The sequence below is a fragment of the Atractosteus spatula genome, chromosome 7 (genome assembly GCF_055471065.1).
Source record: "Atractosteus spatula isolate fAtrSpa1 chromosome 7, fAtrSpa1.hap1, whole genome shotgun sequence".
In the NCBI taxonomy this organism is placed as follows: Eukaryota; Metazoa; Chordata; class Actinopteri; order Semionotiformes; family Lepisosteidae; genus Atractosteus; species Atractosteus spatula.
The window spans coordinates 35,676,297-35,692,973 of NC_142712.1; the positions used below are offsets into that span (position 1 = coordinate 35,676,297).

A 16,677-nucleotide genomic window follows, 5' to 3' on the forward strand; every position below is an offset into this window, starting at 1 on the left:
ACAAGTGGTGAACAGAATCTTTAAATTAGCCAAACAAATCGTCAGCAGAAATGCCTGATGTTAGACGTACAATGTTTGTATCATTCTTCAGATAAAGAAGTTATTGTCCAGACATACTGTAAATCATACTTTAGAATTGACAGTATTATTTTGGTTATACACAATGAGGTGACAATAATGCCCATGTTACAATTAGATCAGCACACCACATGCTGCAGTTCTATCTTAACTGATGAATTTTGGTATGCCCTCCACTGGGATTTTAGTACCACACCACTGTGAAATGAAATATTTCTGACTCAGTTTCAGACTAACTTGGAGGATTTTCTTGAATTTAATTATGGTATAGCTGCTGGTCTTTGCATTCAATGGGACACAGTCAAAGACTTGATAGAAGATAAAAAAGGGAATTCTATTGCACTTGCTTCCCAATATTCATCCTCACACTTATGAATTAGAAATCATGCTGGCGTTTCTAGAGCATGCTTAACAACTCATTTATTTGCATACACTACAGTGGAAACTATTCTTAGCAGAAAGAATTTGATTCCTTGCTTGGGCATCTCTCTGAGTTTTGTAAAAATGGAACTAGGCAAAATAATTTTCTTATGACAGTTGACAAACAGTAGCCACTTAGTACAGTAGCTTTGTGACCTCTTAGTAATGAAGGTTTCTGCTGACATTCCTACCGGAACATTGGAATGGCAGGAATTGCTGGCAGGTCCTGTACAGATAAACGATACATTTTGAAAGTTTTATTGTAAGTGAATAAATATAGGTAAATAGAAGGTTTCTGCAATTTTTTTCTTATCTCCAAACACTGAAACTATTTAGAGAGCTATTTAGAGCTCTATTTAGAGAACTATTTAGAGGTTTCTGCAGTCTTTTTCCTGCAGAGCCCACCATTCTGGAGGCCTAATATCTTTTTCTGTTTTTTGCTCCTAAAGTTTATCTAACTTTTTGTATTGTTGCTACCGGAGTTAAATGAAAATAAAGGTGTGTACGTGTTTACCTACAGTATTAAAAAAAATGTTTCTTTGAATTATTTGATAATTGAGGGATTGCTCCTGGGACGCCACAAAATTTCACAACAGACAATCTCTAATAGCACTTTTATTTTGTATAGAACAGTCATGGTAATTTATAGGAGCAACCACACTGCAATCCATCATACTGCCCTCCACCAACCATTAGTTCCTCAGTCTGCATATCTGCTACCACTTCATTCAATTTTGCAAACAGAGTTAAACTGCAGTTCACATCGAAAAATACAAATAAAAAAGCAAAGACTATTATAGCTTAAGTTCATATATTCACATTTGTTTAGGACAGTGTGCCACAACTATAAATGTGAATGGAACAAGCATGACCCCCATGTCCCTAAATTTTGGGCAGCATTCATTTGGGCTGTTTCTTAGCACTTCTAGGTTTCTTCGCAGCAGTAGCAGCATCAGTACAAGTCTGTGTGATTACAAACAAGTCACCTGAATTCTGGCGATCTTTAAAACTACAGTATGCCTTTAACACAAGATTATGGTGAATCAGGTTCAGAAAAAATGGTGCGCATGTCAGTGCCAATAATAAGCGCTGCAAGAAGAAGGCTGTCAACGTCCATTGCTGAAGGCACCTTGTCTCTCTAGCTAGGGATGGAGGAGATAGATTGGTGTGTTCCCTCGCTCGAGAGACGAGAGAGGCTCTGACAAGCGTGGTGTGGAAGGCAGAGAGAGAGGCAGGGGTGCACCTGTTCGGATTCAATGCAGTCGGGTCGGTTCCAGCCCTGCAAAAGAATGCAGAGGGGATGTCAAGCATAACACAGAAACTGTTAAGACACCAAGAGATTTGCGTGCAGAATCAGAGAACAGTGTGCAGGCTTCTTCTTTTCCGTTCTGATTAAAGTCAGGAGCCAGCAATTCTGAGCTGGATCTTATTTACTCAGGCCAGGATGGCCATCTATGTAGAACTGCAGAACGTGACGAGAAAAAAATTCTACAGATTCTCAGCACTGGATGGACTTGTGGTTAGATGCCAAGAGGCTGACCGAAACCCTAAATCCCAAGGAAACAAAATATTCAGCAGCCAAAAATTAGAAATTGTTTTACACTGTCATTGATGTCCTTGATGCCAGACATATTTTGAGAAATATTGCAAACTTAAGATGCAACTGAAGACATGGATCTACTTGCATGCTACAGTATAATTTGACAAAAAAGCAAAATCCCCAACAGGCTTTCAAAACCATTCAATGGAGTCCTCTTTATGGATAGAATCCTTATTTATAGAATCTAGTCTATCTAGTCTGTTTTGTTGTCTATCTGAATTGGACAACAGACAAAACAAACACTATTCTTTATTCCCCCTGTGCAGTGACTAACGCCAATACTTATTTAATTAAAAAAGGATTCACCATGTAATGACTGCAACAAGATTAGATTCATTCTTCGTTTCCTGGCACATTAACAGTGCACTGGGATATGCAACATATTGTGCTGAGAAAATGTTAATATCAGTGAAAAGAAAAAACATCTACAAAGCCTGCTCACTCTTTACAAAAATTCTAGATAGTTAATAACTAATACATTGTATTTCAACATTTCAACACTGTTCTATCCTGCACGTCCACATCCTATGCTTTGCCATTTTCCTGCACTTTCTGCATAGTTGAGTTACATACTGTATAGTATTTTACAGGCACATAATTGGCACGCCTTTGGGAAAAAGTAACTGATGTATATTCATAAGAAATACAAAAAGTGTGCAATTCAGTCGCCAAACATCCATCCATCTCCCTGTTCTGAGAAAACTGCTTATTCCTGAAGATCACAGCAACCTGGAACTATCCTGGAAGAATAGAGCTCACGATGGGCGAAACATACGAAAACAAGTTACAGACACCATTTAACCCAGATAGCTTGTCATTGGAAGTTGGGAGGAAACCACAGCACAGGCCATAACTTCAAAGAAACACAGGGAATGCATGCAAACTCCACACAGATGTCAGCCTATTCCAGAAACACACCAAGGACCCAAGATTGCAGTGCTAATCACCACAGCAACTTAACTATACCATTTCTTCATGAGTTTGTTACATACTGTACAGTATTTTACAGTTCACATAATTGGCACACATTCCAGAAAAAATAATTGAAAATGCCAGAACTGATGACTGTTTCTAGACACCCTCTTCATTTACTTAAAAAAGACAAAAGTTGAAAATAAAACAGATGATCTGGTGATTCCAGAAACACACCAAAGGACCCAAGATCTGTCAGACTGCAGTCCAAATCACCATAGAAATTTATGGAACCATCAGAATTTGTAAAATATTTTTTTACATTTATGTCCTAAAAATATTTCTGAGCTCCTTTGCTTGAGATTACCAGATTCATAAAAAAGGCCCTGGCTCTGGACCACTCTTAGATTCAGTCTGTCTTTTAAGAAGGACAGTTTAAAAAGATCATTTGAAAGGTTGCAACAGAGAAAATCCATCCCGCCTAACCAACTTATTGGATATTAGTAGCTTTCTGATCAATTTCTTCTCTTTTACTGAAAAAAACATAACTGTGCTGAACCTGTATATGTACTTAGCACTTTCAAAACTATAAATGTATTCTCGTGAATCCTTGCCTTAATGTTTTCATTACATGGAATGTGAATGTAAAGGGCAAATATAGTTGTGCATACTAATTTAGATAAAGTGCAGTGGTATTTGCATAACATTTACTATAAATTCTCTTAAGAATGTTCCTTATTTAAAATATTACTGTATATAAAATGGACATTTATTACATTTCATTACATTTGAATGAAAACCTGCTTAATTCAGACCATACCTATTTTGCATTCAATTCAATTTTTGTCAGGTTTACCCAATTCTCCATACTGCAGATATAATGAGTGGCTTAATTTAGCATGCAGATATCACCACTTATCAAGTGTCCTTGTTGTGCAATGGTGCTTTTTCTGTCATCGAGAGGGAGCACTGAAGAAGCCTACTGCAGTCTTAATCCTACCAAAGGAATTTGACTGAGATCCAAACAAAATCCCAGTACATCTTTCACAATATACTGTATAAAAGGACAGAAAAACATTGTTGCCTTTTGGAATTTCCAGAATCAGCTGTGCTGCCTCAAAAACATAACCTCAGTTATTTTATGGAACATGGGTGTTTTCTGAAGGAGCTGTGTGGAAATGCATTATGTTCTTTTAAAAGCAGAAAAGAACCATCTGCGGTCATCCAAAATGGCCTCTGATGCTAACTTAGAAATGTGAAATGTCCTAGATTCAGAATACTGTTACTATTCAGATTCTTTTACTGTAGGTCAGTGACAGCAGGGACATGTGTGAGTAAAAACGGTCCCAGGCTACAGTACTTTTTTAGAAACATTCACAGTAATATCCAGTATTTTAGATTTCCTAAATATGAAACTCAGGCTGCACAAATAAATGTAACTTTGTGTACAGTATATTTAATTCTCACCAAAAATTAAGTGATCATTCATCCATCTTCCAACCACTTTATCCAAAAAGGTCACAGGATTAATTGATCATCATTTACATTTTCGGTTACATTTCACTTCAATTTTTAAAGAAATTCCTCTCTCCATTTTAATATTCAAACATATGAATACTTTGAATTATGTAATATATAACTAAATATCATATATACTGTATATCATTATATAAATATAACTCTTCTTGCCTAGAAAAATGTAGATTTCCCGTTTCCCGTTTTTCTTAAAAAAGCAGAGGCGTGGCTTAATATAGGTTAAGGACACTGTGCACATACTGCATGTTTTAAACACATACAAATCTGAACCATCATGACATTGTTACAGCAGTGTTTCCTGTAAAGCATTCCCAAAGGTTCTACTGTACATACTGTAGTTCCCTTCCAATTAAAAAAAAAGGAAATTGTTTGTACAAGGTTCACTGTACAATTTTGCACACAAAAAACACACCATCAAACATAATTGATCAGAAACTATGTGCCACAGCTTTGAAAGAGCCAACAGCTTTTCTACATCAATACACAGAATTTCTGAATTGAAATAAAAAGCTGTGCTTTCATTACCTTGCCCACAACTCTTCTGTTTCTGGGTGAAAGCAGCACCCCATGGTCTGTCAGCATGGGGCTCCCAAGAACAGACACCCATTCCGGTCGACAAACTTTCCTAGAGTATCAAAGAGACATGGGAATAAGTCATAGAACATGGGTGCTTTCCTCATTAATCTTTTAATCTTCTTAAATTAATTAATTCTTAATTAATCTTCTTCTGGTCTTTTCTGTTCTGTATTCACAAAATGTATGGTTACCTGCATTGTTAAGCACCTTGGGACAACCTTGTTGTGAAAGGCGCTATATAAAAATTGAATTGAATTGAATTGAATTGATGAAAAGACACTGGTTACACATGATCTTACCAAATGTTTGAAAATTTTGATTGCTTAGGCCTACTGTAGGTTATGTTTTTAATCAATGGTGACAATGGTGACTGGCATTGCTCAAGTAGTGGGCACAACTAATTGATTACTACTCCTTAGGAGAGCTTGAATTGCTCAAGCTATCGTTGGCTTGCCATAGAACTACAAACTTCAGTGCTGTCAGTATGAGACGCATCATCCCTCCAATCATTGCTCACTCTCCTACAACGGCATTTGGAGTTCACAGCATGTCAAACGATGAATGAATCTGACAGGTGGGTGTTTTGGAGGAATGTGTGCTCATATCCTGATTTTCCCTGTATAGCAGTGATAAGGTACATCATTAACAACCTTTTGCTCAGATCGCTGGAAGAGAAGAAAAACAGAAAATACAATTGCCAATTCCAAATCTGAAGAGACTTCTTTTAAAGATGTGAAAGATATGTTGTTACCAAGAATTTCTCCACCAGCAAGAGCAGAAAAGATATCTATAGCCCTCAGATTTACAAAATAAATATGAAATGGCTAAAAATTGGCACAGGCCAGACTATTAATTATAAGAGTCATTACAAACAAAGACATTTGTTATATTGTCAATTTAGTTTAGTTGGGTTTTTTTTTTGGATGCTAAGTGAGTCAAGGATCAATTAATCAAGCTGTTTCTTGAAAGAATCCAGGGTATTCACTTCAACAACATTGCTTGGCAGATTTTCCCATCCTCCCACAACATTTTGCGTAAAGAGGTCTCCTGTTCTCAGCTTTAATTGTGCTTCTGGGTAGTTTCCACTTGTCCCCTCTAGTTCATGATCCACTGTTGATTTTGAAGATGTCAGTACAATTAATTTTGCCAGTGACTTTAAGGATTTTGAATACTTAAATGAGGTCCCATCGAACCTTACTCTGTTCAATATTAAAAATAGAGGTTTACTTCTTTTGGCCTGTCAGAGCAGGACATTCCTTTGAGCCTGGGAATGTTTCTGGTCGCTCTTCTCTTGACTGATTCCAGAGCAGCCATATCTTTGTTGTGTTTGGGTGGCTGAAATTGTGGTCAGTATTCTAACTGAGGTCTCAATGGTGCATTCTATATCTGTACCACAACATCTCTAACATCTATCATAACAATATCCTAACATTCTCTCTCCCTTTGATATTGCTTAAGCACCTTATCTAGAAGATGTAAATCAGGTGTCAACAGCAACACTTACAGTATGTCTTTTTCATACTTTCTCTTGAGTGTCTTTTTCTTTCTCTCGAGTGTTTCCCTTTATATATTTGCAGCTTATTTTTTTTTTGCATGCATGCCCTTCTGACGTCCAACTAGAATCTTTGATGAAAATATGGACGAGCACTGGGCCTAACCGAGACCTCTGAGGTACCTCACTCATTACATCACCCCAATTTCCCTGTTTTCTTTCTACTAACCAGTTCTTAATCCAAGTACAAGAATTACAAATTATCTCTAAACTAAAGTAAATTGTATTACATTAATGTTAATACACCACACACTTGTGGTTGGTACTGGGCTTTATAGGCTTGGGATCAGGCTTCATCATTATGGGACAATTGGTATACAGTAACCATTCAGCAATGGCGTTAACAGCAAATCCAGTCTCCTCAATGGTAATAAACTTGTGAAACAGGCAGGAAAGTAAAAGCTGGGTTATCGAACATGGTTTATAAGACAGCTGTAAATCTGCTATGTACTGTACTGTACAGTAGTTCTACGGAGTTACAGATGATAATATTTAGTTTGCTACATCACATTCTGTTCATCATTTACAAAGTATTATAATAATGTATAATTCCTTCTCTTCATGCAAGACTCACAAACTAGGAAAATCAAATTCTTTACAATACAAAATTATGGTTTTGGCAAAAAATTGATTGGATCTTATGAGTTCAAAAAACAGTATAATGCAAAACTTCTCAAAAGGCAAGGTATGAATATCTTCAGGTTTTATATTAACAGAATTGTGTTATACACAGCTCCATGATTGAAGGACAGTTTAACAGTTGTATCGTAAAATCCAAATGATGCCATTTCAAAGTACTTTTAACTTCAGCAACGGTCAAAAATGACCAGATGAACAATAAACAACAATAATGAACACCCCAGAAGCTGATAATTTCAGAGACCAACTTTGAGGACAGTATCACAACAGTTTAAAGAAAACGGCTGTAGTACCAAAGGACTTTTTTTTATTCAGATATTAGCAAAATGTCACATTCATTAATTACCTAGCATGTAGCTTACATAACAATTAAACCTGTAAATTAAGGCATTTCTTGAAATTATCCACTGTGCATTACCTTGTACCAATGAATCTATAAATTAATTAATCAATTCATAATACTGCTAAACTACTAATTTCGGTTCGTGATTACTGTACTGTCATGCACTGTCAAAATCACTTTCCACTGCTACCACTAGAGGGCAGCACTGGATGTGTCTGTCACCAATGTCACCTCAAGGATATTGGAAAATGAGATCAGAAAAGAAAAAAAAGGCGCTAGATAATATGCAGTATATATACTGCATACAATGCATGTGCTACTTGATTTTATGTCGCAGTTATGTAAATTAGATACATGTATATGTAAAAAATTTTATCAATAGTGTTTCTCCTGTATGTTATATTGAAGAAAGAAAAAAATAATGACTATCACATCATAAAATTACACATATTTATATTCTCTGTATATCAGTTATATTTAAAACTTCGGTGCATAGTGAAATTTACTTACGTTTAGGAGATAAATATGCATTCATATATAATTGTCAATATATCTATAACCTCTCTCTGCTCAAAAGCACAAAACAGGCGTTAAAATGCAACTAATATCTTGATACTGTATAATCACTATCTGTAATACTTTAAAGTATGGGTGCTTTGGAGAAGTATTTTCCTGTTTCTTTGAATTATTTCGACATTCAGAAATTCAAGATCAGGAAACAATGTGGTTATAAAACTTAAGATATATTTAAAGATTGACCATATAAGTTATTATAAACTATTGTAGCAGGTTTTTCCTCTCCAATGCCATTGATAAGGTAATATTTCATCTTTATGTGAACTTCATTATCAATTCCTACATTGAACTGACAGAACAGCAGCACTGCAGAGAGGTGACATCATGGAATACGTTTCTGTCTTTAATCTAGCAGGCAGCGCAACACTGAATGCACCCTTAATAAACATGGGGTTAAAATCACTGGCTTTTAAATTGTGCTACATAGCTGCACACATAAGGCAAAGGAATTTCAGTATTGGAATTCCTGAACTGTTGGAATCAGTGACAGTCTAGTCTATATTCAGCTTGCACGACACAGTAAAGGATTATTTGCTGAATCATTGCAGTGCATTTTTTTTTAAACGGGGTGATGGATTCTTGTCTCGTTTCAGTACTTGCATAAAGGAGGGGTCCAGCACAAGTGACAAGCCTATTATTACTCACACAGTGTGACGGGAACGGCACATGATGGAATGTGAACAAGCCATCAGCTTGCCACATGACAACGAACCTCTCTTTTAACTAAGGAATGTCTACTAATGAAATCTGTGAGCATCTGTAATCAAAATAACCTGCCAGCAGGCACATGAGTCTTGTTTATTTTAAAGCCTTGTGGCAATATCAGGAATAAAGGTCAGAAACCTCACTAAGGCAAGAGAGAAGTTATTTTGGGTTATGGTAAAGCTGTCTCAACTGCTTTACAGGTGAGCCTTATCCAGAAAAAATACACAAATCATTCTACAGGCCAGAGTCATCATTACATATACAGTATATATATATATTAATCTTGGCAGAGATGAGCCAAAATGGTGAATTAATCAAAACTCCTGCTTTATTAAAAACAAAAACAAGATGTATTATATACTTAAATAATAAATATGTATATATTTCCTGTAAGTTCTTGATTTTTATTAATTTTCAACAAAGTTCGCATACCATCATTTAAGAGCAATAAGATTAAGAGGACAAAAATCTAAAAGAATAAATTAAAATATAAACAATATTCTATGCAGGACAGAGCGAGCTGACACGTACAATCTGATTCTTATTGTAACCAAACTGAGTCATTTGACTGTTCAGTTACAGTACCTTTAATGACTGAAAGAAATAAGACATTTTTAAATTTTGTAGCTAAGCAATTTACCACAAAACTCTGGATCTAAACCCAGTGTGAAGTAGAACTGTAGTACGACAGACAATGTGTGCATTCTTTATCGTTATAACACTGTCAGTCTCTGTGGCAAAAAATCCCAACTCCACAGTTTCAAAACACAATATCTTCTAATTCTGGTAATAGTACTTGCAAGAAAATGTAGACAATGCAGGGATAGCTGGACACCTACATATAATTTACTTCAAATGGATGTTTTTGTTTTTTTTCTAGAATACTCGAAAACTTTTGGACACAGGCTGCAATTCTAATTTTTCTTGTCTAATTGATAGGACAAATAACAATTACTGTATTACGCACAGTATGTTACACATAGAATTATGCAAAATGAAATTAACAGGCATCGTACTTTTACAAAAATGCAGAAGGACTGTTAGAAAAGAAAAGTTACTAGAACTTTGGGTCTACCTTTTTAAGAGTACTTAGGCATTAGTGTCTAAACGGCATTTAGTCTGCTGCAATTCCGTTCATCTTGCGTTTCCTGTTTGTTTAAGTGCTGTTGTACAAAAAAGGGCAAATTCACTGGAGAGAAACCTAAATTAAATCTGTCAGAAGGAAATTATAATAGCCTGAGGTCACGGGTGCTTTCATGTCATTTCCTGGTTGGAAGCCAATGTTAAACAGATTCTCGGTTTTAAAAACTGTATGATAAGGAACCGTGTGCAGTAAAACAAATTGAAGCAGAGTTCAGCACTCAGCTATAGATAATTCAAATTTAGTTTGATCTGCAAACACATCATTCTCTGTGTCTTTCCATGAATGGAGGCTCTGAGCACTTCTTTTCTACGGGTTATGCTGGAGGCATTGCTATAGACGTTTATAGAAATCTGGAACAACTGCTTGACTAAGTTTTTAGAAGTCAAGGCAAAATATTAAGCTGCTTAACCCATGTCTACAAATGTACTGTATTTTAATGTTAATTTAACAAAACACTTTATGGGATAACTGTTAAAACCACAGCAGCTCACATCTAAAAAGAATACAACACAGTAAAGACATGTTAATAAGAACCAATATACTGTAAAACGGACCTAAAGACAAAAAGTGGATACCTTTAACCATCAGATGTGTGCTTGGGATTACCTATATATTGAAAGGAAAAAAAACTCTTTCAATGTGCAGGGGATATTGGAGGACAAAGGGAATACAGGAGTACCGAGTGAATCCACAATTTTGGAGTCTGCTCATTTTTATATGGCAGTACTAGGCTGTATGTATCACCTGTGCTGCGTGCATACACGTCTTCACTCACTGGAGAATGACTACTTATTTGTACGCTTTAATATAAAACTTGTACAGATATGTTTCTTCCATTGGCCAGGAAAAAATCTCTTCTCCTCCCCTGTATTTGGGTTATTGTTATACATGTATTTGTTATTTGCAATAGAAAAAGAATAAATAAGTACTGGAACCTCTTGAAAAGCAACTTAAATCTTCCAGACCAGCTCAGGAATAAACATGACCTTCCTGCCAAACAGAAACATGTTAATGTGTTTGATTCATTAAAGATGTTGCTTAAAAGTGGAACTCGGCCACCTCTCCAGCGCCAACCACCCAGGATCAATGTGATTTTCTGTACACCCTGTAAGAGCAGCTAATTTTTACTACTTCCTTCCCAAAGTGGGGATAACTGCAATTTTTATCAATAGCTTTCTGGCTGACTGGCTCCTCTTACTCTCTCCCCTGGTTTAATAGAAATAATAGATGAGTGGCATTGATTTATTTGGGATGATGTAAGCAAGAGTCAGTCAAGACTCTTTCACGGCTTGTACCCACCTCTCCTATTTGAAAATGTAGAGAAGTCCCTGTGAATACATGGTGCAAAGTACACAAGCTGGTGTCTCCCCATTAACAATTATCCATCTTCTTTCTTCTTCTTGGTCCTTAGAACTATAACTTTGAGTTTTAATTTCCATTTGTGTGCGTATTTGTGTCTGTTCAAGCTTTGTTCCTTCTTTTTTTTTTTCCAGCTCAGATTATCTGAATGTTAGCCTAAATCTCTGGCATCCCGTTCCCTGTGTGCTTCTTATGTTTACAGTCCTGCTCAGGACACACTGTATGACGCAGTTCTTCCACTGGCAGTAAAAAGCCATTTACCATCACAAGTATGACATTCCAGTCCTGACCTCTGAGGGATATTGCAATCCACAATCATCCATATGGCAATGCAAGTAATCCAGTCATCAGATTAAAACAGACACATTATTTGTATACTTTTATCATTTGAATGTTTGTGCATTTTTGGCATTTTTAAGATTTTATACCTGATAAAGTGATTATTATAATTATTATTGAAAGTAATTTTGGCCAAGTATGCCTACTTATTTGAGTGCGTTTATAAAATATAAATGTATTCATTAGTTTTTCACAGTATAACGGATGTCCCTCTGGGATTAAAATTCTGTGTTTTATCTATTCATCTGCTTTCTTCTTTTATATTGCAGGCTTTAGAACCATCTGGAAGGTTACTGAGGAAACAGAATGGGATACCATGGCAACATTAGCAGGGGTTACCCAGGAAACTGTGGTTGCTATGGAAACTGCATCACTCCAGGCAGAATTAGTAGCATCCACTAGAAGGCGTGCCTTTTCTTTTGATTTTTAGGTCTTGCACCTAAGATGACAGCAGTCCAAAACGACAGCTTTTCCAGTAGTTTGTGCTTAGGTTTCCTTTGTTCCTTTGCTTCTTCATTAGCCACGAAACGGTGGGACACATATATATAATTCAAGTATAAACAATTAGTAGTGCGTACTTCAATGAGGCAACACGAATAAATAAAAAATGATTAATTTGAAATTGATTTGCTCCCTTTTATTATCCGTTAGACAACTAGTATCGTAATGTATGCGAGTTCATCTTAATATATATATACTGTTTTTCTAGTTTTGGTAAAAAATAACTTCAGCACAATAATAAATGTTTTTTTCAAAAAATCCTTCACATTCATGTTTTGCCAATAAACTATCCCTTAAAGTAAGTTTTACTCTTTTGTGTTGCGATTATTATTATTATTTACAAATACGAATTTTCACAGACTTAGTAAATTCCAGGTTACGGTTGGAATTAACAAAGGAAGCATACATCGCCTCTGTCAGTTGACAAACGAGAACGAAACAAGAGCTGTTGATCACGAAAAACCTCATGACCTGTATTATATTCCACGAGATAAAAAAGCAGAACACGTAGCTTGTGATGGACTAGCAAATACCTCGAGTGCTGCTTTTATTCTATTGCGAATGGACTCGGATACTCACTGACTTAACAGGACACAATTAGATACCTATAACGTCGCCTCCACACAACAGACTTGCACTGACACGTTACGATTAGTAGAAGAAGCAGTAGTAATTAATCACTTTGTGTTTTTTTTTCTCATTTACACATCTGTGAAAATCTTTTTGATATTCACGCAGTTCTGGTTGTTTTGAGTGCAGTTGCTACTTTTGAAGTTGGGTTGTTTGAAAGCACTGGTTATGCCTTCTTCTATAACCATGTATTCCGATTTGCTGAGTGAAGAGGAGCTGCGTGTCTTTTTCAGCTCCTCCGTTGATGTTAAGTGCTGACAGCTGCCAACGTGCAGATACTGTGCCTGCTCTTCTCCTTCAGTCTCCCGGTGGTAAAAGTAGTTAAAATTAGACACGATGACCGGGACAGGCAAGGCTATGGTTAACACGCCTGCGATTGCACACAAGGACCCGACGATTTTACCACCTATGGTAACAGGGTGCATGTCTCCATAGCCGACTGTTGTCATGGTGACTACAGCCCACCAGAAAGCATCAGGGATGCTGCTAAAACCAGAGGAGGGATCGTCTGCTTCTGCAAAGTAGACAGCGCTGGAGAAGAGAATGACCCCGATAAAAAGGAAGAAAATTAATAGACCTAGCTCTCTCATGCTGGCTTTCAGGGTCTGTCCTAAAATTTGGAGTCCTTTGGAGTGTCTGGAAAGCTTGAAGATGCGAAAAACACGGACTAGTCTGATTACTCTCAAGATAGCCAAGGACATTGCCTGCTGCCCGTTCCCCTGTCTTTCCGCCAGTTCAGTCCCGAGTGTGATAAAGTAGGGGATGATGGCCACAATGTCGATAATGTTCATGATGTTTTTAGAGAAAGTGGCTTTGCTAGGACAGGCAAAGAATCTGACCAGCAGTTCAAATGAGAACCAAATTATGCACAGCGTCTCCACGACAAAGAAAGGGTCCGTGAAAGTACTAGACAGGTAAGGGCTTGTTCCATTGATAACAGGTGCTATAGGACTCTGGTACTCTTTCTCATCCCGGAATTCGGGAAGTGTTTCAAGACAAAATATAACAATTGAAATTAAAATAACCAACACAGATACAATAGCAATGCCCCGGGCTGGTCCTGAGCTCTCGGGGTACTCAAACAATAGCCACACCTGCCTCTGAAATTCATTAGTGGGTAAAGGTCTCTCTTCCTCTTTGATAAACCCTTCGTCTTCTCTGAATTTCTCCATCGCTTCCTCCCCCAGTTCATAAAACCTGATCTCCTCGGAAAAGATGTCAATGGGGACATTGACGGGCCTCCTGATGCGTCCCCCTGATTGATAGTAATAAAGAATGGCATCAAAACTGGGACGGTTTCTGTCGAAGAAGTATTCGTTCCTTAGAGGATCAAAGTAGCGCATTCTCTTTTTGGGATCCCCAAGCAAAGTCTCTGGGAACTGGGAGAGAGTTTTGAGCTGCGTCTCGAACCGGAGCCCAGAAATGTTGATGACCACTCGCTCGCAGCACTCATGATCAGGCTCGTAGCGATCCAAGGAATGGTGTCCAGGGAGAGCTGCCGTCTCCTCCAACATGTTGTCACAAGCGACTACTGTCATGATGTCTTGCTCGGTGTCAGTGTAGCCAGGGTTAACAATGTTGTTCTTTCTGTGCTTGGCAGACGAAGGCGGAGGCGAGTGAAGGAGGCTGAGGTGGTCGTCCATACAGGTGCTGTGTTGGAGGGGCAGGGGAAGCCGCGCCTCCTCCTACAAGCTCCGGTGAGCCACCGCCACCACCGCCGCCGCTGCACAGCCACCGCGTCCTCTCTCCTCTTCTCTCTCTCCTTCTCAGTCTTTAGTTTATCAGCCTAGTATTCCCGCCCACGGCTCGCACACCGGGGTTTATGAACATCCCAATTCCCGCCCACGGCGTGCAAATGCCTGGCACTCTTCTCCCTTTTGCCCAATCGGAACCCAAACAGACACAAACACAGGACCGAGACGCGCGTCACCGGTACTCCCTCAGCCACCACCCTCCAGACGTGACCCCTTTGAATATACAGAGAAAACTATTAAAATATATGTATGGGAACTGCTTTAAAATGGCAATTTGCTGCAGTGACCACTCACAATAATAACGGCTATGTATCCCTAATGTTAAAAAACCTACAGTAATTTCCAAAAGGGCAATTATACAGTACATGGTCCGTTGTTTTCCTATTTTTATTTACAATTTCTTTACAATTCAGTGGATTCCCATTTAATGTTTTTGCTCTTTTTTTCTCATGTGCCCTAATTGCTTTCCTGTGATTCAGAATCTTCACTTGTTTGCTTACCCTTTCCTGTGCTAGCGCTTGAGCAAAAACAAAGATCAGGACATTTTTCATTTGGCAGAACTTCATCCCTCATCAGACAGAAGGAGTCTAAGTATCAGTGAAGATCCTGTTGATTCCTCTATAATCGAGCGGTAACATCAATTTTCTTTTCAAAATGTACATCGTGATTTGTGAAAATAGTGATATTTGTTACTGCGCACCTTAAATCTTTAGTACCGGTGCTCTTGTAAATGATAACGTGATGGCACGCTTTCCAGAATGCTAATAAGGAAAAACGTACAGGACACATGCTGTATGGAATGCCGAGCAAGAGAGGAATGAAATATATTTAAAAAAAAACATGTGTATTGAGGTGGCTTTCCCAAATTACTTAATATTAGAATAAAAGAAAATGTACTGTATTGTTTCCAATATATCCAAAGTATATTAGTTAATAAACTTTAAATTATATTCTTTGCAAATGAAAGATGGTGTGAACCCGCCATTAATCTTTTTTTTCCTCCTAATACCTTTAGCTCTGTACAGTTAAGACATTCTAATATTTTTTCTCTATTTTTTAGTGTGTGATGAAGAAAAATATGTAGGAAATATCTGCATTTCAGCGTAGTTTTTTTTATATTATTTAAAATAATTAATGCAGAAATTTAATGATAGTTGATTTTAAAAACAAACAAAAAATTGTATACTGTAGCTTATACAGTAGCTTGTACATTTATATGAAACACACCACAGTGACTTACAGTATGTTTAGGAGGACTTGTGTTGGCAGGGATTCTGTTCCAGTTAAGTTAGAAATCTCCAGTGTTACTTTCAGCTTTCTTATTCAGACTGATGATTTACTTGTTTCTGCATTCTGTCCTGTGTTTGAAAAATAGTTATCCATTTGTGTTGTTTTCAACAACTTAGAACTTTAATGTCTCCTTAAATAACTTACCCTTATTTCTGATTGAACAGCTATTAATGTATTATCGGTTTTTAAATGTACAGACACAGAGGAATTACAATGCAGCGTGCATTCACACTCAATATATTTTTCTTCCTGTTCTGGATGGCAAATCAGTTTCCTTTCAGGCAACACACTTCAGTTAGGTTCATTGGACATGTATCTGCACAGTGGCTCTGTGAAATTGATTAGTGGCTGTCCATGGTGCTAAAATGTTAAGTGTCACTGGAACATACATGCTGTTGGCACCCACACGGCAACTCTAAAGTTGTCAACAAACAATTTATCTTTATTGACAAATGAATCAGTTCACTGTCTCATTTCCCTATTCTTAAATCCACATATCATCGTCCATTGAGAACTGTAGTGCTGGCAATGTGACAGTGTGTAGACGAATTCAAGACACTCCTTGGATTTCTGGAAGCAGTACAAGCAGAAAATCTGTTTCCTGATGTGGCAGTTCATGGATTTACTCAGGGAGGGCAGTTTTTAGAAAATTGTAGTTTCAGTTAGAGAAAATCCAGCATATTTGTTCTTGCTGTTGTCAGTAATGTCACGAACAACCTGCTG

At 37.4% G+C, this 16,677-nt stretch overlaps 1 protein-coding gene across 2 annotated transcripts; it reads right to left on the reverse strand.

Annotated features, from left to right (window-relative positions):
- Positions 1-1,094: 1,094 nt before the first annotated feature.
- On the reverse strand, positions 1,095-14,712 carry LOC148830862 (potassium voltage-gated channel subfamily A member 3-like). 2 transcript variants are annotated; one of them, XM_088921893.1, is made up of 3 exons: positions 11,381-14,712; positions 5,072-5,171; positions 1,095-1,777 (listed from the first exon to the last, which is right to left on the reverse strand). In XM_088921893.1, exon 1 carries the CDS (start codon positions 14,551-14,553, stop codon positions 12,982-12,984), a length of 1,572 nt encoding a protein of 523 aa, XP_088778019.1. In that variant the 5' UTR covers positions 14,554-14,712; the 3' UTR covers positions 1,095-1,777; positions 5,072-5,171; positions 11,381-12,981. The 2 variants fall into 2 exon arrangements, with proteins under 2 accessions (XP_088778019.1, XP_088778020.1); XM_088921894.1 differs by lacking the exon at positions 5,072-5,171 and having other exon boundaries at positions 1,218-1,777; positions 11,381-14,706.
- Positions 14,713-16,677: the final 1,965 nt, after the last annotated feature.

Bases quoted from the DNA above. Each gene is read 5' to 3' on its own strand.
- LOC148830862 (XM_088921893.1), bottom strand. From the start codon at position 14,553: ATGGACGACCACCTCAGCCTCCTTCACTCGCCTCCGCCTTCGTCTGCC.